The sequence below is a fragment of the Scyliorhinus canicula genome, chromosome 28 (genome assembly GCF_902713615.1).
Source record: "Scyliorhinus canicula chromosome 28, sScyCan1.1, whole genome shotgun sequence".
Classification (NCBI taxonomy): domain Eukaryota; kingdom Metazoa; phylum Chordata; class Chondrichthyes; order Carcharhiniformes; family Scyliorhinidae; genus Scyliorhinus; species Scyliorhinus canicula.
Genome location: NC_052173.1, coordinates 10635339 through 10658295, shown reverse-complemented (window position 1 = coordinate 10658295; position 22957 = coordinate 10635339). Strand labels below are relative to the sequence as shown.

At 45.5% G+C, this 22957-nt stretch overlaps 1 protein-coding gene and 1 long non-coding RNA gene across 3 annotated transcripts in view; one reads left to right on the top strand and one right to left on the bottom strand.

Moving 5' to 3' along the window:
- The window catches only part of LOC119958127 (prostaglandin E synthase 3-like), a 31238-nt gene extending 10816 nt beyond the window's left edge, over positions 1-20422 (bottom strand). The window contains exon 1 of the mRNA XM_038786403.1: positions 20232-20422. Within this exon, the coding sequence (XP_038642331.1) occupies positions 20232-20233 (2 nt within the window). The 5' untranslated portion in view covers positions 20234-20422. The remainder of the gene's footprint in view (positions 1-20231) is intronic.
- Positions 19526-22957, top strand: part of LOC119958128 — a 32243-nt gene continuing 28811 nt past the window's right edge. Inside the window, exon 1 of one of the 2 annotated variants that reach the window (XR_005458965.1) lies at positions 19526-19613. This is a non-coding gene — a long non-coding RNA (uncharacterized LOC119958128). Of the gene's footprint in view, positions 19614-20462; positions 20538-22957 lie in introns of those variants that run through there. The other variant, XR_005458964.1, reaches the window with a different exon arrangement.

Below are 22957 nucleotides of genomic sequence, written 5' to 3'. Positions count from 1 at the left end.
CAGGCTGAAAAAAGAAAAAATAGGGGCGACGAGGAAGAGAAAAAGATTTAAATACTGCACTGAACTGGTTTCATTTGCATGTGCTACCATCACAGTAATTAAATAGCTGAGTTCTGAGCGCACACTTGTCTGCTGTTCTTCACTTCAACCACAAATTTCATTAGAAATTGCATTCACAGTCACAGTATGAACACCTTCAAGGGCTACACAGATGCACATCATTGTACCTCCATAAACAAGGGATTGACTAGTATGAACAGAACTTGGGTGCTCTGATTTAGAATGTCTACTGAGGCAATAGCACAAAAACCAGATCTTAAACAAAGTCAAACAAGACAAACTAACAAATAAATACGTGCAATAGAAATGGATTTGTCTTTAACTTGAGAGTCAGATCACTAAAGGCTTACAGGGTACATGAAAGACATATCTGATATCAGACAAGATATCAGATCCTGGTCATTTAAATTTGAAGCAACCGATTTCTCAATTATACAGAAATCTTCATCCACTTATTAACTGTCACAGATGACAGCAGAATGACCACACTGAATTATTACTTAAGATAACTTAAGTTTGTGCATATTTGTTGAGGTATTACTGTATAAACATAAAAATTCATCAGAAAGAAGTGCCAGAGGACCGACCAGTGGACAACCAAATGTCATTCCTACATTTTTTTAAAAATGGAGATTGAGCAAGTTCGGGAACTACAGACCAGTTAGCTTGACAGTAACAGAAATCTTTGTTCCAAGATGTAATACAAAATTGAATAGTCAGCAGAGACTTCAAAAAGGGACGGTTGTGCTTAACCAACTTTAGTGCATTCAAGCAACATTAAGTGTGCAGAATTGAGGGCAGTACAGTGGCGCAGTGATTAGCACTGCTGCCTCATGACACCGAGGACCCGGGTTCAATCCCGGCCCACTGTGGAGTTTGCACAATTCTCCCCGTGTCTGCGTGGGTTTCACGCAGGGTAGGTGGGCACTTTAAATTTATAAAAGAAATTGTGCAGATTGTTGTTTAATTGACAAATCAATTTTAGTTCGGCAAATACTAGGTAGTGTATTTTGGTAGGAAGAAGAATACCACATTCTGCTTGTATAATAAGACTAAATGGGTGGAGGTGCTGCAAAAGCCATCTGTAGCACATGTACATAAACACAAGTTTAATAAAGCCACTAAACATAACAAGAACTGAGGTTCCATTTCTCGTGGATTTAATTGAAAAGCAGAGAAGTTAGGCATAGAAACTTGGTTGGACTCCACTTGGACTAACATAATAAGATGGAGACCAGATCTGTGTAAGACACAAAAATGGATTCCAGAAGAAAATACTAGAGTGGAGAGGTTACAACCACCAGGAAAGACAGTCGACTGGGGCTAGAACTGAAGACCACATAACTGTGCAAAAGGTACCATGGACCACCTGTCAGTCCAACTTTCACTTGCCGCAAAGTTTGGTCAGAATTAATGGAAACTATAAATATTTTGTGGCTTTTGCACCAATTGCAATAACTTTCAATTTGTGCCAGAAACCTTTTCATACTACAAAATGTGACACGTGAAGAGATTAACTTGAAATTTTAAAATTATCTACATTGCATCAAAATTAAACAAAATCAAGAGTAGCGAGAGCTAGTCTGGTTGCGTGGCACCACTTTTGCTCGTATGGCTGTGGTCATATTGCGCACTCGTGACTTGAGCCAGCCTGTGGTCCGCCTGGTGGGATCCTTGCAGACCTCTAATAGTCGAAACAAATAGCACAGATGCATTTATGGAAAAATGAGTCTGGAGCACAAACACCGATTGAAGACCAGATAGGCTGAATGGTCCTGTTTTAGTGATGCAAATGCAATTTATAATGACTCTTTCCCACTACTGCCACCACCAGTTACAACAGAAGGGCAGATGCTTCTCTGCGGAGGAAAGACAGATTGGAGTGCATAGAACATCTGCCTCCCTTGGCTAAGAGTGGAATTGTGGGGCAGCACGGTGGCGCAGTGGATAGCACTGCTGCCTCATGGTGCCGAGGTCCCAGGTTCGATCCCGGCTCTGGGTCACTATCCGTATGGAGTTTGCACATTCACCTCGTGCTTGCGAGGGTCTCACCCCCACAACCCAAAGATACGCAGGGTAGGTGGATTGGCCATGCTAAATTTCCCCTTAATTGGAAAAAAAATGAATTGGGTACTCTAAATTTATTTTTAAAAAGTGGAATTATATTTCAGAACACTTTAAAGCCTTTCATGTACCAGGTACCATCGATTATCACTTGCTACATTTTGCAGAGCTGGACAACTGGGTTCATAAATCACATATCCGATACAGGGTATTGAAAATCCCTGTAGGAGCAGGATATTTGCAAACAAAACCCTAGTGTCGCATCACATTGATAGAAAGCAATTATAATTAGCACGAACACCATCTGCCGGAGACAGCAAGAGGCTGCACACAAAAATCACAAATTCAGAAGCTTGTTCACTATTTACACGGAGGAATTATTTCCACAAAACTAGCTTCCACTTTCCGAATGGCGGCCGTTCACAATCAAAGTAATCACTTCTACTTCAGTAAATATGCAGACACAAGCTTAAACACCAGGTCTGTAGGCCCAACACCCGTGGGCATGCCCCATGGTTACATACAGGCCAGAAGACTTCAAGCTCCAAGTTGCCAGTTTGGCACCAAGACAAAAAAAACTTGCACAAGAAGAATGTCACAAGTAGGCTTACATTGACACTGCAATGAGGTTACTGTGAAATTCCCTTAGTCACCTAACAAGCATATCTTTCGGGACGAAACCCACGCAGACACAGGGAGAGCGTGCAGACTCGTGACCCAAGCCAAGAATCGAACCCTGGTCCCTGACACCGTGAAGCAACAATGCTAACAATAATGCTACCCACCAGAAGTCTCAAAGCACTTGAGAGCCAATGACCTTTCCGATGTTGAAGATAAATATTGGCCAAGACACCAGGGATAGCCCTCCTGGCTCTTCATAATACAATGGGATCTTCCTTTGTTTCTCTCTTCTCCTCCCTCCACCACCCCACCAGGAGTTTTCTATCCAGTCTTGTACATTACGTGACAAATGCCCAGCACTAAGCAAGACTTCTGAACTACTGAGTACACAAATAGATTTCTCCACTAGTTGATGGTCAGAGCAAAACAACATGTGGATGGATGCAAGCTCTTTTTGTTCAAAAGCATAGCATCAATTTTATTTGACGTTTTCCTTGCTAATGCGATATCAGTCAGAGACGAACACATGCAGTCAGAGGGTGAGCATCATGTTCCATTAATCAGTTAGTTAAATGGATGATTAATCAATATTAATGTCACACCATTTTCTACATCTTCCAGGGTGGGGGCTATTTGCCCACAGAAATTAGTCATTTAAATCACAAGTGTATGAAAAAGGCAATTCCTCCACGTTTGAAAGGTGCATACTGTCACATTGCAAAGAGACAAAAAAAAAGCACAGTGCCATCACATCTAGCTGTTCCAAAATGCTATACACAATAAGTCACTTTAAAATGTAATTGCAGGCAAAACAGGAGCTATTTCTGCATGCACCAGATGTCCAAATGATTCACCAAATTGTAGAGGTCAAAAGCTTGGCTCTTCTTCAAAATGCCACTGAATCGGATCAACTTGATCAGGGCAGCATACATCACCCACCATGTTAGATCCCTGCCTTAGCAAAGATTCTCACCATGTACTTCTTGGATCAGCATATCTCAATGCTCTTTCCAAGAACATGCCATGGTAGCACAGTAGTTAGCACTACAGCTTCACAGCACCAGGGTCCCAGATTTGATTCCCGGCTTGGGAGTCTGCACATTCTCCCAGTGTCTGCGTGGGTTTCCTCCGGGTGCTCCAGTTTCCTCCCACAAGTCCCAAAAGATGTGCTGTTAGGTGAATTGGACATTCTGAATTCTCAGTGTACCCGAACAGGCACGGGAAAGTGGCGACTAGGGGCTTTTCACAGTAACTTTATTGCAGTGTTAATGTAAGCCTATTTGTGACAATAAAGATCATTATTGAATTCCAATCCAAGCATCAAGAGTAGGATTCTAATTTCCAGACAGATTGAAGACAAATGCAAATAAAAAGACTTGTTCATAGTTTCCAATTTGACAAAACTTGGTCAAGTTTAGTTGCTCAGAAAAATCAATTATGTACTGATGAGTTGATGTACTTTCTGACCCATCAGGAATAAACTCCGTATTTGGCAGCTATTCCATTTGGTCTGTGCCATGCTGAACCAGTCAGTCATTCAGACATCCAGTGAGGTCAGGATTGATGCAAAGCCAGGACCACAAGTTAAAGAATCCAATGATCATGGGCACTGTCTGGTCTATGTTAGAAGACCCCAGACCACCACCAAACAACTACAGCCTACAAATCTGCCTGAAGAAACCGAAGTGGAGTTTTGTTCAAGATATACATCATCTCCGTTTATCGAGATAATATAGCACAGTTCAGTCCAACAATTTGCAATGGTTCAAAACCCAACAAGACATTGAAAGACAATTAATGAATCTGGAATTGAAAACCTCTTCACCATGAAACCATTGCATATTGTTGTAAAAATCCACCTGGCTCACTTTGAGGAAGGAATTTTGCTGTCCTTACTTGGTCTGGCCAACATGCGACTCCAGGCCCACAGCAATGCGGTTAACTCTTAATGCCCTCCAAAAATGACCTAGCAAACCAATGAGCTGTATCAAATCAAATCGCTACAAAAAGAATGAAACAGGACAGACCACCTGACATCAGCTTAAATACACCTAAAGGGTACGGAGGGATAGGATTTCTGAGCATCTGGAAATACACTGCTCGAATAGGGATAGTCAGCACGGATTTGAGAGAGATAGGTCTTGCCTTACAAGTCTTATTGAATACTTAAAAATTTTTTTTTATTTTTTTTTTATATAAAGAGTACCCAATTAATTTTTTCCAATTGAGGGGGCAATTTAGCGTGTTCAACCCACCTACCTTGCACATCTTTGGGTTGTGGGGGCGAAACCCACGCAAACACGGGGAGAATGTGCAAACTCCACACGGACAGTGACCCAGAGCCGTGAGACTGCAGTGCTACCACTGCGCCACCGTGCTGCCCTTATTGAATTCTTTGAGGTGACCAAGCATGTGGATGAAGGTAAAGCAGTGGATGTAGTGTATATGGATTTTAGTAAGGCATTTGATCATGTTCCCCATGATAAGTTTATGCAGAAAGTAGGGAGGCATGGGATAGTGGGAAACTTGGCCAGTTGGATAACGAACTGGTTAACCGATAGAAGTCAGAGTGGTGGTGGATGGCAAATATTCCACCTGGAGCCCAGTTACCAGTGAAATTGAAAAATTGAAAATCGCTTATTGTCAAGAGTAGGCTTCAAATGAAGTTACTGGGAAAAGCCCCTAGTCGCCACATTCCGGCGCCTGTTCAGGGAGGCTGTTACGGGAATTGAACCGTGCTGCTGGCTTGCCTTGGTTTGCTTTCAAAGCCAGTGATTTAGCCCTGAGCGCTAAACAGCCCCTGCGTACCGCAGGGATCAGTTCTGGGTCCTCTGCTGTTTGTGATTTTCATTAATGCCTTGGATGTGGGAGTTGAAGGGTGGGTCAGTAAATTTGCAGACGATACGAAGATTGGTGGAGTTGTGGATAGGGAGGAGGGCTGTTGTCAGCTGCAAAGAGACATAGGATGCAGAGCTGGGCTGAGAAGTGGCAGATGGAGTTTAACCCTGAAAAGTGTGAGGTTGTCCATTTTGGAAGGACAAATATGAATGCGGAATACAAGGTTAATGGTAGGGTTCTTGGCAAAGAGCGGAGAGATCTTGGGGTCTATATTCATAGATCTTTGAAAGTTGCCACTCAAGTGGATAGAGCTGTGAAGAAGGCCTATGATGTGCTAGCGTTCATTAGCAGAGGGATTGAATTTAAGAGCAGTGAGGTGATGATGCAGCTGTACAAAACCTTGGTAAGGCCACATTTGGAGTACTGTGTGCAGTTCTGGTCGCCTCATTTTAGGAAGGATGTGGAAGCTTTGGAAAAGGTGCAAAGGAGATTTACCAGGATGTTGCCTGGAATGGAGAGTAGGTCTTACAAGGTTGAGGGTGATAGGCCTTTTCTCATTAGAACAGAGAAGGATGAGGGGTGACTTGATAGAGGTTTATAAGATGATATGGGGAATAGATAAGAGTAGACAGCCAGAAGCTTTTCCCCCGGGTGGAATAAACCATTACAAGGGACATAAATTTAAGGCGAATGGTGGAAGAAATAGGGGGGGGAATGTCAGAGGTAGGTTCTTTACCCAGACAGTAGTGGGGGCATGGCATGCACTGCCTGTGGAGGTAGTTGAGTCAGAAAAATTAGGGACCTTCAAGCGGCTATTGGATAGGTAAATGGATTACGGTAGAATGATGGGAGTGTAGATTAATTTGTTCTCAAGGGCAGCACGATAGCATTGTGGATAGCACAATTGCTACACGGGTCCCAGGTTCGATTCCGGCATGGGTCACTGTCTGTGCGGAGTCTGCACATCCTCCCCGTGTGCGCGTGGGATTCCTCCGGGTGCTCCGGTTTCCTCCCACAGTCCAAAGATGTGCAGGTTAGGTGGATTGGCTATGCTAAATTGCCCTTAGTGTCCAAAATTGCCCTTAGTGTTGGTGGGGTTACTGGGTTATGGGGGTAGGTGGAGGTGTTGACCTTGGGAAAGGTGCTCTTTCCAAGAGCTGGTGCAGACTTGATGGGCCGAATGGCCTCCTTCTGCACTGTAAATTCTATGAGTAATCTACGACAAAGGTTCGGCACAACATCGTGGGCCGAAGGGCCTGTTCTGTGCTGTATTTTCTATTCTATAAAGTGACAATGGTAAACTCCGCCCTGTCAACCCGGAAAGTGCTTCTTACTAACACCTGGGGGCTTGTGCCAAAAATTGACAGTTGTCCATTATAGAGTGTGTTTCAATCTTATTTGATTGTGTGCATGGATGTGCGATAGCCCCGAGGAGCTTGGGCATTCTAGTGTTTGGCTGCTGCTGGAGTCTGAAGCTAAATCATATTAACTCAATGTTTTCTGAAGAAAATAATTAACTTTTACAGTGTGGGGCAAAGACTTGCAATTTGGCACACAAACTGGAGGGGGGATATTTAATTTACGGAGTTAAATTACACATTCAGAATCATCACCATCCTAAGCCCTCAGTAATTGTTCAAAGTTCCATAGTTATTTTAGAAAAGCTAAGAAAGTCTCCACCTGCTTTTGCTGCTGAACTGTGTCAACTCTGAGCAGAGGGGTGGGACAACATTAAGAGGATATGTTCCGGGACAGATTGCTCTGTGGCATTAATGAACAGTCTGTTCATGGAAGGAAACCACACTAATTTTGAAGGCGGCTCCAGAGGTTTCTCAGAGCATAGAGGTGGCTGCCAACAATGTAAAGGACATTTAAAAGGCACATAGTGGGGCACAGGTAGGTGCCATGCATCAGGAAAGAAAAGAGCCAGCAAACAAAGGCAAATGCAGTGCAATGTTTCAGGTGTGGAGGCACACACTATGCTACTCATTGCAAGCTCAAGGACTCCCATATGCCACAACAGCAGCAAAAAGGGACATTTGACTGAAAATTGCAGAAGTGCTAAGAGCAAGTCAAAGGCTAGGGAGGGAATTTCAAAATCAAAGAAGCTGCAGTCTGCTCCGCATCACCTGGAAAACACAGAGGTGTGTTCTTACAATATGTTCAATGTGAGCGAGGTACATGCAGGGCCTATTTATGCTACAGTGGAGGGCGATGGACAGAAACTCAAGATGGTGATGGACACAGGAGCCGTCGCACATATCAGGATTTAGGGCTTGAAGTAGGCGGCAGTCCTTGTTCAGGCAGTGATCAACCTTCTACCACCATTATTTGGAGCGTTTGGGGTGGACATTGTAAAGAGCAAGGGGCTCCTGGTAGTAAAAAGGCATGGACGTGGTCTGTTCAGGCTTGACCGGCTCAGAAAAATTCAGTTGAACTGGGGTGAGGTTAAGCACAGTGACAGAGGATGTCAGAAATATTCAGAGGTTTTCAAAGACCAACTGGGTATGTTGCATTACACTGCAGTTAAGTTGTTTGTGGATTCTCAGGCTACCCCTCACTTTGTCAAGCCCAGAACAGTGCCCTACACCATGAAAGGCAAAGTGGAAGAGTTGGAGCAGCTGCAAAGGCTGGGAATCATCGGAGTGCATTCAGTTGTGTTGGGCAACTCTAATTTTACCAGTTCTTAAAAGTGTGCATATGTAGTTACAAACTTACCACTAATCAATTTTCCGAACTGGACACCTACCCGTTGGTGATAGTAGAACATCCGTTTTCAACACTGGCAGGAGGCAAAACTTCGCCAAACTTGACACGAGTCAAGCATATAAACAGCACGAAGAGGATTCAAAACAGGTCACAATCAACACACACAAGTGTATTCAAATACAACCACCTGGGGTATCTTCCAGTCCGGTGATTTTGCAACAGTGGTTGCAAGGGATTCCCCATGTGGCAGTTTATCTGGACGATATCCTGATCACAGGGAAAACTTGAGTACATCAACAACCTGGAAGTGTTAAGAGATTTTCAGATAAGTCTGCATTTTGAAGCATTGCAAATGCATCGTCCAGGCACAGTGCGGAATATCTGGGACATAGAATCACAGGCAGATCTGTCTTTTGTGGAGGAAAAAGTTTGAGCTATCAAGGAAACTCATTTGCCAAAGCTTGGATCATTTTTTCTGGGGTTAGTGAACTACTATGACAAGTTTCTACCAGACCTTTCAACCAGTATTGGCAGCACTATCATCTGTTGCCCCACAAAAAGACCAAATAGAAGTGGGGGGAGGCACAAGAGAAGGCTCAAGCACATGGAAGCGCTGCTACAATCCACTAACCTGCTGATTCACTTTGGTTAGGACAGAGCACTTACAGTCATGCTACAACTCACCATTGGCATCAGGACCTTCATGGGTGTTTAGTCACCATATGTACAGACCACAAGTCATTGACAAGTTTTTTTTTAATATAAAAAAGAGCCCAGATGCATTCCTCCCAGTGCCTCAGCAAAAGTACAGTGCTGGGCTCTCACACCAGTACAACAGTGAAGAGACGGCAGAGAAGGACAATGCAGATACGCCAAGTTGTCTTCCTTACTAGATGTGCCAACCAAGACAGTATTTCCTCCAGAGACAATAGTCTTGCCTAAACAGCTTTCAAATTCTCCTGTGAATGCCAAACACAAGAGGAGGTGGACAGGGATCCTATTTTGTCCCAGGTGGGGAGATTCCTTATGCAGTGTTGGCCTCCTGTAATAGATGAGAAACTGAGACCACATGCAAAACACAAGAATGATTAAATGTGCAGCATGGTTGCATTCGGGGTGGGAGAAGGGCTGGTCCAGAGTGGCCGTTCCACCCCCTAGTCATTCGCACGTTGTAGATGGAAGTTCATGAGGCTCATTTGGGTGCCTCCCAAATGAAATGTTAGCATGGGCGTTATGTTTGCTGGCCAAAAATGAATTAGCACTTGAAAGAATCAAGTGAAATCCTGTTGGGAGTGGCAAATAAACCAAAAGACGATGCCACCAGCACCACCCCGTCCATCGGGGTGGCCTGACCATCCCCGATCTAGACTTCAGTGAACTTTGCATGACCTTTTATGGGTCATATGTTTCTAGGCATCACGGATGAGCATTCTGAGTTGTTCAAAGTGAACATCATGAGCAACATTACAGCCTCCATTACAATAGAGCAGCTGTACCCAAGTTTGTGCCTCATGGCTGACCGGATTCTCTGGATTCTGACAACAGGATAGTGTTCGAGTGATTTAATCCAAGAACTGAATCTACAAAACAAAACGCAAATACTGCTCCTTTTCATCCAACATAGAACTGTTTAGCAGAGCGAGCTGTTCAGACACCGAGAGGACTGAAGAGAATGGCAGACGGTACTTTGGGAACTAAGCTCAGTTTTTGTTTCAGTGAATTACACCACAAACGACAACAGGACTTTCACTGGCTGAAATGGTGATGGGTAGGAAGGCAGAGTCTCACCTGGACCTGCTGCATCCAGATATGAAAGCATGAGGGGGAAGGAGACAGGAAATGCTAGAAGAGGGGCATGACTACAATGTAAGGAGGTGCATTTCAATCCGGATGATGGAGTCTTTGTCAAGAATTTCAGCAGTAACCAACACTGGCTGCCTAGAGCTATTCTGAACCAAAGTGGTCCCGTATCATTAGTGGCAAAACTCACAAATGGAAGGTCTCCCACATTCGTCTATGCCACAACTCAGACAGGTTTCCGAGTCATACGGCAGAAGAAAATGCTACTGTTCTATTGCGCAGAGGCATCCAGTGGATTGTACCGAGGGAGAGGTTGAAGGACTTCTCTAACAACCAACTTAATTCTGCCCCCTCAAGTCCAGCTCAACTGAGACAATACTCACCATGTCGGAGTCAACAGTGGTCCTAGACCAGGGGTGGGCAAACTTTTCCGTGCAAGGGCCACATTCAGAAATTCACAATTCACAAAGGGCCGCATAGTATATTAAGTAAAATAATTACTTCACCCGGTTATGATTCTGGGCGCCTCATATAGAACATAGAACAGTACAGCACAGAACAGGCCCTTCGGCCCTCAACGTTGTGCCGAACAATGATCACCCTACTAAAGTCAACGTATCCACCCTATACCAGTAAGTAACCCAACAGCCCCCCCCCCATTAACCTTAAAAAAAAAAAAAAAAAAAATTAAAAAAAAAATTTTTTTTTTTTTTAAATGACTTGGTGGGCCGCAGAAATACCTTTGGCGGGCCGCATGCGGCCCGCGGGCCGTAGTTTGCCCACCCCTGTCCTAGACAGACCACAACGTAGTCTCAAAGTTCCTGAGAGAATGATTAATTAGTTGTGCTATGATGTTTGTTATTGTCTCTCTTCAGAGGAATTGAGAGAAGGGTTATAGAAAGTTTTAATAAGCAACTTCCTATTTGATGGTGTATCGATGTCTTTACCAAAAGTGCTCGTGACATCATTGGAGCGCAGGCTTTCAATACAGCCGTGAGGAGCTTGTGAATAGTTGTGCTTCGCTGCTGCTGGTGTCTGAAGCCAAATTACTACATCGGTGTTTCCTGAAATAAAGACAATTTAACTTTTACAACTCGTTCGACTACCTTGCCCCCTTGTTCTGCACTGTAACCAATCACTGTTTTGGCGATGCACCATGTGTCAATGTTCTCTGTTGATTATTCTTGTGTCTGCTATGTACATATGGTGTACGTTCCTCGGCCGCAGAAAAATACTTTTCACTATACTTCGGTACGTGACAATACATCAAAAAAACCTGGGACACTGGCGCGGTGAAGCCATAGTGCTAGCCACTTGTGCTACCGTGCTGCCCTACAATATCCCATGCACCAAGGCATTTCAAATTGCAGGTTGCGAGGTGTTGGGAAAGTCATGCCGTTCCCGCTGCGGTCCAGATCGCGGTCGAAGCACCCAATGGCCGCTACTGGCATTTTTATTGAGACTGACAGCCACTGACACCTTTTAAATAAGGAAATGCAACCATGTGCAGTCTTCTGGCCAGAAGCAGCAGCAGTGAGGTCACACGCCCTGCACATACACATGACATTAAGCGCCCTAATGTCCGTGCTTTTGGCTCCACGGAGGAGAGCTTCTTCCATTTTCTAGCTCCTGGCAAGTAAGGCAAGACGACTGTGAGGATGAGTCATTTTCTTACAAGAAAGAGACAACCAGAGACACAAATAGGCATTGGAGAGCTGCTGAGAGTGTCCAGGACAGGACAGAGCAGTGCTAGTGTTAGCTCTGTGCAAAGCTCCAGGGCCTCTGGTTCAGACCCTACACATAAAAACTCGGGAACAAAGCAGTAGAAATGTGATTTCTTATGTCTTTATTAGTGTCACAAGTAGGCTTACATTAACACTGCAATAAAGTTACTGTGAAAATCCCCCAGTCGCCACAATCCAGTGCCTGTTTGGGTACACAGAGGGAGAATTCAGAATAGCCAATTCACCTAACAAGCACGTCTTTCGGGATTCGCGGGAGGAAACCGGAGCACCTGGAGGAAACCCACACAAACATGGGAAGAACGTACAGACTCCGCAGACAATGACCCAAGCCGGGAATTGAACCCGGGTCCCTGGCGCTATGAAGTAATAGTGCTAACAACTGTGCTACCGTGCCACCCATGAGGTATTGTTTTGGGCAGCATGGTGGCCTAGTGGTTAGCACAACCGCCTCATGGCGCTGAGGTCCCAGGTTCGATCCCGGCTCTGGGTCACTGTCCGTGTGGAGTTTGCACATTCTCCCCATGTCTGCGTGGGTTTCGCCCCCGCAACCCAAAAGATGTGCAGAGTAGGTGGATTGGCCACGCTAAATTGCCCCATAATTGGAAAAAATAATTGGGTAATCTAAAATTTAAAAAATGACGTATTGTTTTGTCAATTGTGCAAATAACGATGCAAAGCCCCATGCGTGTTATATGCAATGAGGTACTGGGGCAAATGAGGGGACTTTCAGATTCTGAAAGAGTGGCGGGTGAATTCCTTTGGAAGTTGAGACTCCAGAGTCAGTTATTAACTTACTATTGCCCTTCACGACGACCTACACACGCGAGGTTGGATTTTCTGTTCTCACAAAGCCAGCACAGAAGAACTTGCTGAAGTCTGCACCTGATGTGTCCATTGCCCTCCCCCTGTGAGCCCAACATCACGAGGACCAAGCAGGTTCCCCTTTTGCATTACAGGTGAGCCAATGTGACGTGTCAGCCGGAGTGAGCCTCGAAGGTCAGTTGTGGTGGCAAAAGTGGATCCCAGGGAAAAACACTGCAGTACACTATCAACACTTCAGACTCACCAAGAGGTGGCAGTAGTGGTATAGTCAGGAGGGAGTTGCTGGACTTCTCAAACAATCAAATCTGGACCATAAGAACTCTCACAGCATCAGATGGGCAAGGAAATCTCCTGATTACCACACCTTCATTGCCACCTGGAAACACAAGAGGGCTGCTATGGAACATGTACGTACTCCAGCTGGGGCATTCAATGTACAAGAGTGCTCAATAGCACCAGGACTGACAAGTCCTAAATGATATAGCTGCTAAACTGGGTCTGCTCCAGGTGGCGAGGGATCCAACAACAGAAAAATTTACTCTACTTCAACCTCACCAATCGTCCTGTTTGCAGGTGCATCTATCCATCATAGTATTGGCAAAAATGACCACCGCAGTGTGGAGATGAAGTCCCACCTGCACACCAAGGATACCCTCCACGTTGTGGGGCACAATCACTGTGCTAAATGGGAAATATTTTGGGCACATCTAGCAACTCAGAACTGGGTATCCAGGAGGCCACGGATGGCCTAAACAGGAAAAGCCAGCATGCGCTGGATAGAGCCAAGCAATCCCACAACCAATAGAGCAGCAGATTTCACACCTGCAGTCCTGCAATGTCAATTTGTGAATGGTGATTAACTGATCTGGAGCAGGTGGTTCCACAAATAAGCGCCATCAAGGGCAGCACGATAGCATAGTGGTTAGCACAATTGCTTCACAGCTCCAGGTTCGATTCCCGGCTGCGGCACTGTGCAGAGCCTGCACGTTCTCCCCGTGTCTGTGTGTTTCTCCTCCGGTTTCCCCCCCACAGGCCAAAGATGTGTGGGTATGTGGATTCACCACGCTAAATTGCCCGTAGTGTTCAAAAAACATGTTAAGTGGGGGTTACGGGGATAGGAGATACATGCGCTTCAGTAGGGTGCTCTTTGTAAGGGCCGGTGGAGACTCGATGGGCCGAATGGCCTCCTTCTGCACGGTATGATCTTCAAATTACTGGGAGCCCAGGGCAAGAAACAAGGCTGAAGCATTTGCAGCCATCTTCAGCCAGAAAAGCTGAGTGGATGATGCACCGTGGCCTCCTCCAGAGACCCCTCAGCATCACTGAGTCTTCAGCCAATTAGATTCAATCCACTCGATTACAAAACAGCTGAAGGCACTGAATACTACAAAGACTATGGGCCCAGATAACATTCCAGCAACAGTATTGGAGATAGCCATGCCCCTAGCCAAGCTGTTCCAGTGCAGCTACAACACTGACATCCATCCAAATCACCCATATATGTCCTGTCCACAAAAAAAAAACGACAGGTCAAATCCAACCTTTCTTTACCAAGGCCAATTACCATCCAATCAGTCTACTCTCGATCACAAGTCAACAGCGCTATCAAGTGGCACTTACTCAGCAATAACCTGCTCACCAATGCTCCTTCCATCATAAAGTCAAGTGGGGATGTTTGCTGATGTCTTGCACAATGTTGAGCATCATTCACAATGCTCAGATACTGAAGCAGTCCATGTCCACATGCAGCAAGACCTGGACAACATTTAGGCTTGGGCTGATAAATGGCAAGTAATATTCAAACCACCCAAGTGCCATGCAATGACCATCTCCAAAGATCAAGAATCTAACCATCTCCCCATCACATTCAATGACATTACGGTAGCTGCATCCCCCACTACCAACATCCTGTGGGTCACCATTGACCAGAAACTGAACTGGACCAGCCATGTAAATAATGCAAATACAAGAACAGATCAGAGACTGGGGATTCTGCAAACAGTAACTCCTCTCCAGACTCCCCAAAGTCTGTCCATATACAAGAGTGTGGATGGAATACTCACCACTTACCCGAATCAGCACAGCTCCAACAACACTAAAAATAAAAATCATGAATCCCGACAGTGCAGAAGGAGGCTATTCGGTGTATTGAGTCCACACTGACCCTGCAAAGACCACCCTACCCAAGCCCAATCCCCACCCTATCCGTGTTATCCCAACTAACCTTTGGACACTTGGGGCAATTTAACATGGCCAATCCACATAACCTGCACATCTTTGGACTGTGGGAGGAAACTGGAGCACCCGGAGGAAACCAACGCAGGCACCAAGAATGGGCAAATGTCACCCAGGACAAAGCAGCCTACTGAATTGGCACCCCATCCACCACCAATGCAGTGGCAGCAGTGTGCACCATCTCCAAGGTGAATTACAGCAACTCACCAAGGATCCTTTGACAGCACCATCCAAAATCTCGACTTCCATCACCTAGAAAGAGGAATGCAACAGATGTACGGGAAGACCACCACCTACAGGTCTCTCGGCAGCACACGTGGCTCCACAGCACCAGGGTCCCAGGTTCGATTCCCCACTGGGTCACTGTCTGTGCGGAGTCTGCACGTTCTCCCCATGTCTGCGTGGGTTTCCTCCGGGTGCTCTGGTTTCCTCCCACAGTCCAAAAATGTGCATGTTAGGTGTCAAATACATCTGCATTTGACACATTAGTCACTGCCCCTACTTGTATCAACATTAAGGAAATCTAAATGCTGTACACGCGACAAATTATCACACGCGCACACAAGTTGATTACATGCTCCAAAGCTGGTTCTCAGAAAAGCTTTACAAATTTGTACATTATAGTGTACAAAAATCATAGAATTTATAGCGAAGGAGGCCATTTGGCCTATTGAGGCTGCACCAGCCCCTGGATAGAGCACCCTACTTGCGCCTCCACCCTAACCCCATAACCCAACCTAACCTTTTGGACGCCAAGGGGTAATTTATCATGGTCAATCCACCTAACCTGCACATCGTTGGACTGTGGGAGAATAGCAGAGCACCCAGAGGAAACCAACAGACACGGGGAGAACGTGCAAACTCCACACAGTCACCCGACGGATTGAACCCAGGAGCTGTGAGGCAACAGTGCTAACCACTGTCGGCCCAAAAACGTATAGAATGCCTTACCTGCTGCAGCATAACTTTCTCTCTAGCCAACACAGCAGCTTCAAGCAGGAACTCTCTACAGGTGTGCGTGTAGGAAATTTACAAACAACCTGGGTGGTCTAAATCGGTTCACTACCACACATACAATATACAGTCTCATCCCTAGTTCTTCAAAACACAAATGAGTTTATTCCATATCACAAATCCTCAACTTTCCTATGCATAGATGTTCTTTCATATGTCCATTGCAGTATCATACTTCCACTATATATTCCTAGTTTACTTACCTGATGGTAACAGGACTTGATTCAACCACACAGAATGAAGCAGTCACGCATTGATCCTCACCAAAACACTTCAGTTGTCCTTTCCCCCTTCTTCAACTCATGGGAGGGATATAGTTCATTACCAGATTGCCCACTGCTAGCATGTGAAAAAACCCCATGTAAATCAGACTAGCCGCTGTATTCTAAAAATATTCAAGAATCCAGCTCTGCACCACAACAGCAGAAATCAGCCTAGCTGGGCTCACATACCCAGAGAACAAAAAGTAAATAAAAATGTTAATGAGCCATCAAGTCTTCAACAGCAGCCATCTTACAAGAGGAATGTTTTCTGCAGTTAACCTGCACACAGTAGCTTGGATTAGCAGTGAGACCACCAGAAGTTATTGTAACAACCTCTAACAGCATTCAGCATGAATTCAGAAAGGAAAGATCTTGACCAAGCTCCTGAACTTGGAGCAAGTAACAAGCAGAAGTGAACTTTGCATGTCTAATGACATGATCTCTTCTGACCCTCAATGAAATTCCACGTGAAAGACCATTAAACTCAAAGGTACAGGGTTCATGGTAAACCATTGAAATGGAAGAAGCTGGCTTAATGGCAACCATAGATTATTATTATTATTATTTTTTTTAAATTTAAGAGTACCCAATTCATTGTTTCCCAATTAAGGGGCAATCCACCTACCCTGCACATCCGTGTGTTGTGGGGGTGAGACCCATACAGACACAGGGAGAATGTGCAAACTCCAGTGACCCAGGGCATGGATCGAACCCGGGTCCTCGGCGCCATGAGGCAGCAGTGCTAACCACTGTGCCACCCAATGGTAAGCATAGATGAGCATGCTAGGACATTTCCATCAGGTAGGTTGGCAGAGATAGAGCTTCTTAGCGCTTGGCGTAGAGACCATTAGTTTCCAATTTAGATGAATGACTGGTTTACAGAAGCTCAATGCAAGGTGGTTAAATGTGCAGATGATACCAAACTAGGAGGAACAGAAGAATCAGGAGAAAAAAATCTGCAAGTCAGAATGGCAGATTAGTATTTTTTTTATTTTATTTATAAAAAGAGTACCCAATTTAGAATTTTAGAACATAGAACAGTACAGAACAGGCCCTTCGGCCCTCAATGTTGTGCCGAGCCATGATCACCCTACTCAAACCCACGTATCCACCCTATACCCGTAACCCAACAACCCCCCCTTAACCTTACTTTTATTAGGACACTACGGGCAATTTAGCATGGCCAATCCACCTAACCCGCACATCTTTGGACTGTGGGAGGAAACCGGAGCACCCGGAGGAAACCCACGCACACAGGGGGAGGACGTGCAGACTCCACACAGACAGTGACCCAGCCGAGAATCGAACCTGGGACCCTGGAGCTGTGAAGCATTTATGCTAACCACTATGCTACCCTGCTGCCCCAATTTTGAGAACCTCTTTTCCCCCCAATGAAGGGGCAATTTAGCATGGCCAATGCACCTACCCTGCACATTTTTGGGGGGCGAGACCGTGGTAGGTGATATTTAATGCAGACTAACAGGGCACCACGGCCTAGTGGTTAACACAGATGCCTCACGGTGCCGAGGTCCCAGGTTCAATTCCGGCTCTGGGTTATTGTCCGCGTGGCGTTTGCACTCTCTCTCCCCCCCCCCCCCAGTGTTTGCGAGGGGTTCACCCCCACAACCCAAAGATGTGCAGGGTATGTGGGTTGGCCATGCTAAATTGCCCCTTAATTGGAAAAAAAATGAATTGGGTACTCTAATTTAAAAAATATATAAAATGCAGACAAACTTAAAATACTACACAAAAGAATAGGTGATAATGTAATCCACGACTGGTGGTAAAATCGCATATATGAAGCTGAAAGAGACCGAGGAGTCTTAGGCTTCATGATAAGTACATCAAACCAATAGAGCAGAAAATCAAAGCCAATATCTACATAGCCAGAAGAATTGAATAAGGTCAGATGAAAGTGATCAAACCAGTGCTCTGGTCAGAAGGGACCCTCAGTATTACATCCATCAAGAAACGGATCGTCAAGCAACGAGAGCAACATTTCAGCGCTAGAGCCAGTAGAGACAAAATTCAGGCAGCTTGTCCAAGCATTATGCAACAGTTGAGAAAATACCGGAGCTTTATCCCTCAAGAGAAATCTGAACAATGATCCTACAGTTATGGAAGATTCAATGTATCAGAGGAAAAAAATAGAAGAACATTAAAAGAGCTTGGGGGCATAAGAATCAAATTAGAAAAAAGGTACTATAGTCTGCCAGAGCATATTCGACAGTGCAGCTGATTCTAAAAGATCAGAACAATCTTTTACCTTGTTACCTTGCACTTTTAAGGAGTCGTGAATGTATATGTCAATCTGATTAGTCCACAATATTACACCACCCATCATATTTCATGACTGCCACCCATAAAAGCTGTTGAATTGTTTACAGCATCGTCGTCACTCTCAGAACTTGAAATTGTGCTTCACTCTTGAGCTAGACTGGCAGGATTCTTGAGCTCCCCTTGTCAGTATTTCAAATACCCAATTCTCAGCAATCAGCAACATTCTAGTTTACCAGCTTTGAGAAAGGGGCATATGGACTTCAAATGTGAGCTCTTTTTCTCTCCTTACAGATGCTGTCAGACCTGCTGAGATTTTCCAGCATTTTCTCCTTTGATTTCAGATTCCAGCATACTCAGTAAAAATTTTTTTTAATACATTCTAGTTTACCTTCTATATTGTATCCCCTCAGCAAAGCATGGCGGGCTCCCAATGTGGTACTTCACATGACTCACCCAGTCAGTACAGGCACAAATGCTGCTGCAAAAAAACGTATTTCCCATAGACTCCTTGATATCCTGGGTTACAACCACGTTGCCCAGTAACATTTACTGCTGCAAAGCATTTGCGACTGGCGAGAATATGGAGCGGCATCCCAGATCTTGGGAGAAGCTGAAACTCGTGGCCCTTTGGACGTTTCGGGATTTTCTAGCAATGTGCGCAGAACAAGGCCTGGCAAAGGGGGGGGGGGGGGGGGGGGAAAGACATTCAAGCATGCAGATTTCTGCAATCGAAGCAAGGGACGCTCTGCGAATAATGGCATAGCCAGAAACGCGATGGGAGAAAGAGGACAGAAAAAAAAAAAGTGTTTGCAGCGGAGAATGCGCTAGATCAGGAAAAGCCTGCGATGGCTGCGTTAAATGGCGGCTCGTCCAGCATTGCGCAACAGTCAAAGCGCCCCCCTCCCACCCCGGGGGAATCCTGCCGCCAAATGGAAGACCGCCGGCGGGGTGGAAAAAAAATCCACCTTTAAAATAAAAAATAAAATGGCTATTAAAAAAAAAATGATGATGGAGAGAAAAGAAAATCCGATTAAACATTTAACATCGAGCAGCCCCGCGGGGTCCGCGCGTGCGCGCACCGGGAGAGAAATTTCTAGAAACCGCAGTTCCTTCAGATCGTTTGCGAAGCCGTCGCCTCATTCGGTGCTGTCCGTTCACCCAGGTGAGGGAGAAAAAGAGAATACAAATATACACGTAGGTTTCCTCGTCGATAAAAGCTGCAAGATTTCAAAAAGGATGAAAATGGAATTAATTGCGCTGGAACCTGACAGTCCCGGAAGGTTGCCGTGCCTTTCCACACGTGTGAGCAAGCTGGGGGGAGGGGTTCTTCCCCCCCTCCTTTTCACCTCAAATATTTTCACACCCCAAAATTAAAAATCAGCAACTGCAAAATCACATCTGGACAGTGAGAATCTACGGTCTTCCAAAGCCATTTGCACATTAAATGCCCTTCCCACCTACTGTAGCCCCGTACTTTGCAGCCGACAAGAACCCCCTCCATGGATTGGGTTTCGAATAAGGCATTCGCTTAAACACATATTCGGCTACCAGACAGAAGATTGAACATTTCAAAATGTTGCAAGCCCTCAATCTTTTACCTTCCTTCACTCCCCATCCTATTTGTTAAGCGAGTTTTTTTTAAAAACTGCAGCGGCCTAGGCTGGCGAAAAGGCGCCTAACTCCCACCGCCTGGCTGGCCGGCCCTCCCACACCACCCCGCACGGGTACTGCGGAGAAGACGCCACTGGCTATTCGAGCCGCCTGTGAAAGCAGCACTTACATGGTTGCTGTGTCGTTAAAGCTCTACTCTGTTGTCGGGAGCTCAGAAGACCAAGTGGCGTCTGGAGAAGCGCGTTCTAGCCTCTTCTTTTTTTCTGCTTGCTGTCCCCCCTCCTCTCCACCTCGCCCAGACAAAGTGACGCAGCGCACGCCGCTCGCTATGGTTACGGCGTTAATCATACGTCCGCGCGTCGCGCTGATTGGTCACTGCCGACGCCGGGGCCAGGCCGGAAGTCCCGCCTCTCCCTCCCCCGCGGCTGTCAATCAGCCTCTTCAGATGCTCAATCACGTTTTCTTACGCTCCAAGGTAATGAGTCAGGGGGAAAATGTTTACAGGGGCTCGGTTCACTTCTGGCACATGTTCACCCCCTCCCTCTCCCCCAAATCATTTCAAATCCTGTCTCCCACATCTCGGGCTCTCTCTCTTGCGGCGTCCATTTTAGCCCCCACTCCCGAACCTCAGCCGCAATCTGAGCTGACTCCACACTTCAATGCTGTGCTAGGGGGGAGGGATTCCTAAATGGGTCGTCTTTTTAAAAGGTCCGTTGTATTATTCGAACATCTGCGACTTTTCTCTCACCCAGCGTCGTCAACTTTGATTCCTGAGCTGCTTAGCACCTCTTTACTGGTGTGGGATCTTGTTGTGCTCAAAATGGCTGCTGTGACCAGCTCCATATTATCCATAGTGGAGGACATTGTACTTCAAATTAATTTATTGTATGTGAGGTGTGATGAGGTGTTATGCAAATATGATCTTTTAAGGTTTATGTTCAAATTGCTTGCCACGTACAAAATATTGACTTTTTAATGTCTTTGATAATAAGGTAAAGTCACCATAGTCCCAGATGACCATAGGCTGCTTTCCCCTTTAAGAGGGAGAGCTGACTGGTGGTGATTTAATCTGAGGATCACCACACCTCAGGTAAGGGGCAAGATTGAGAAGGCTTTGAATATCCTCAGTGGGACAGGAATTGAACCGACGTTCACTCGGTTCATCACGAACCAGCTGTCCAGCCAACTGAGCGAAACGAGTTTATGATAATACCACACAGTTGGCACATCAGCCATTCTGATGATGCAAACTGCCACCCCAGCACTTCTGATACATCTCCCTTTGTCCTCAGCGGAGGATTCCCCCCAGTGCAGTTGTCCGAGATCTCTACTGTGTCAAATCCATTTCATGCACTTATTCTTTCACCCCTTCTCATCCCTCTCCAAACCATCGTAAGAAGTCTTACAACACCAGGTTAAAGTCCCAACACGTTTGTTTCAAACACTAGCTTTCGGAGCACTGCTCCTTCCTCAGGTGAATGAAGGCCAAGCAGGCCAGCAGCACGGTTTGATTCCCGTAACAGCCTCCCCGAACAGGTGCCGGAATGTGGCGACTAGGGGCTTTTCACAGTAACTTCATTTGAAGCCTACTTGTGACGATAAGCAATTTTCATTTCATTTTTTAATTTCATTTTCATGTTCCAGAAACATATATATAGACAAATTCAAAGATGCCAGACAATGCTTAGAATGCGAGCATTTGCAGGTAATTGAATCTTTACAGATCCAGAAATAGGGGTAACCCCAGGTTAAAGAGGTGTGAATTGTCTCAAGCCAGGACAGTTGGTTGGATTTTCCATCTGGCCTGGGCTTGCAAAATTCAACCACAGTCACCATTTTCACTTGCTTCAGCATAATTTGGTTTAGCTCACCAGGCTAAATCGCTGGCTTTTAAATGAAATGAAATGAAAATCGCTTATTGTCACGAGTAGGCTTCAAATGCAGTTACTGTGAAAAGCCCCTAGTCGCCACATTCCGGCGCCTGTTCGGGGAGGCTGTTACGGGAATCGAACCGTGCTGCTGGCCTGCTTGGTCTGCTTTCAAAGCCAGCGAATTAGCCCTGTGCTAAAGCAGACCAAGCAGGGCAGCAGCACGGTTCGATTCCCGTACCAGCCTCCCTGGACAGGCGCCGGAATGTGGCGACTAGGAGCTTTTCACAGTAACTTCATTGAAGCCTACTCGTGACAATAAGCGATTTTCATTTTCATTTCATTCATTTCATTTCATTTCATTTTCATTTCAGCACCAAACCCATCTACCCCTGCCCTCCCCTTTCAGCATTCCAAAAAGAACATTTCCTCTGCAACACCCTAATCCACCTCAGTCACCCTGAACATCCCCATCCTTCCCTACGGCACTTTATCCATGCAGGCTTAGGAATTGTAACTCCTGCCCTTTCTCCTCTTCCCTTCTCACGATCCATGCCACCAAACACTCCTTCCAAGTGAAACAATTTACTTGTACTTCTTTCGGTTTAGTATCCTGCACTCCCTGTTCACTATGTCATCACACCTACATTTTCACAGTAACTTCATTGCAGTGTTAATGTAAGCCTACTTGTGACACTTACAAAGAATATTATTATACTTTGGGGAGACCAAGCCTAGACTGGGTATTGCATTGCGGAACACCGCTGTTCGGTCCACAAGCATGACCCTAAGCATCCTGTTGCTTGTCTTTTTAATTCTTCACCTTTCTCCCACTCTGACCTCTGTTCTTGATCTGCTAGTGTTCCAGTGAAGCCCAACCCAAGCTCATCTTTTGTCTCGGCAGCCTTCTCGACTCAATATTGAGTTCAACAACTTAGATCATAACCTCTGCCTTCATCTTGTTCTTTTTTTTGCTGTTTTGTTTCTTTCTTTATCCATTCAAATTGCATTAAGATACCTGCACTAT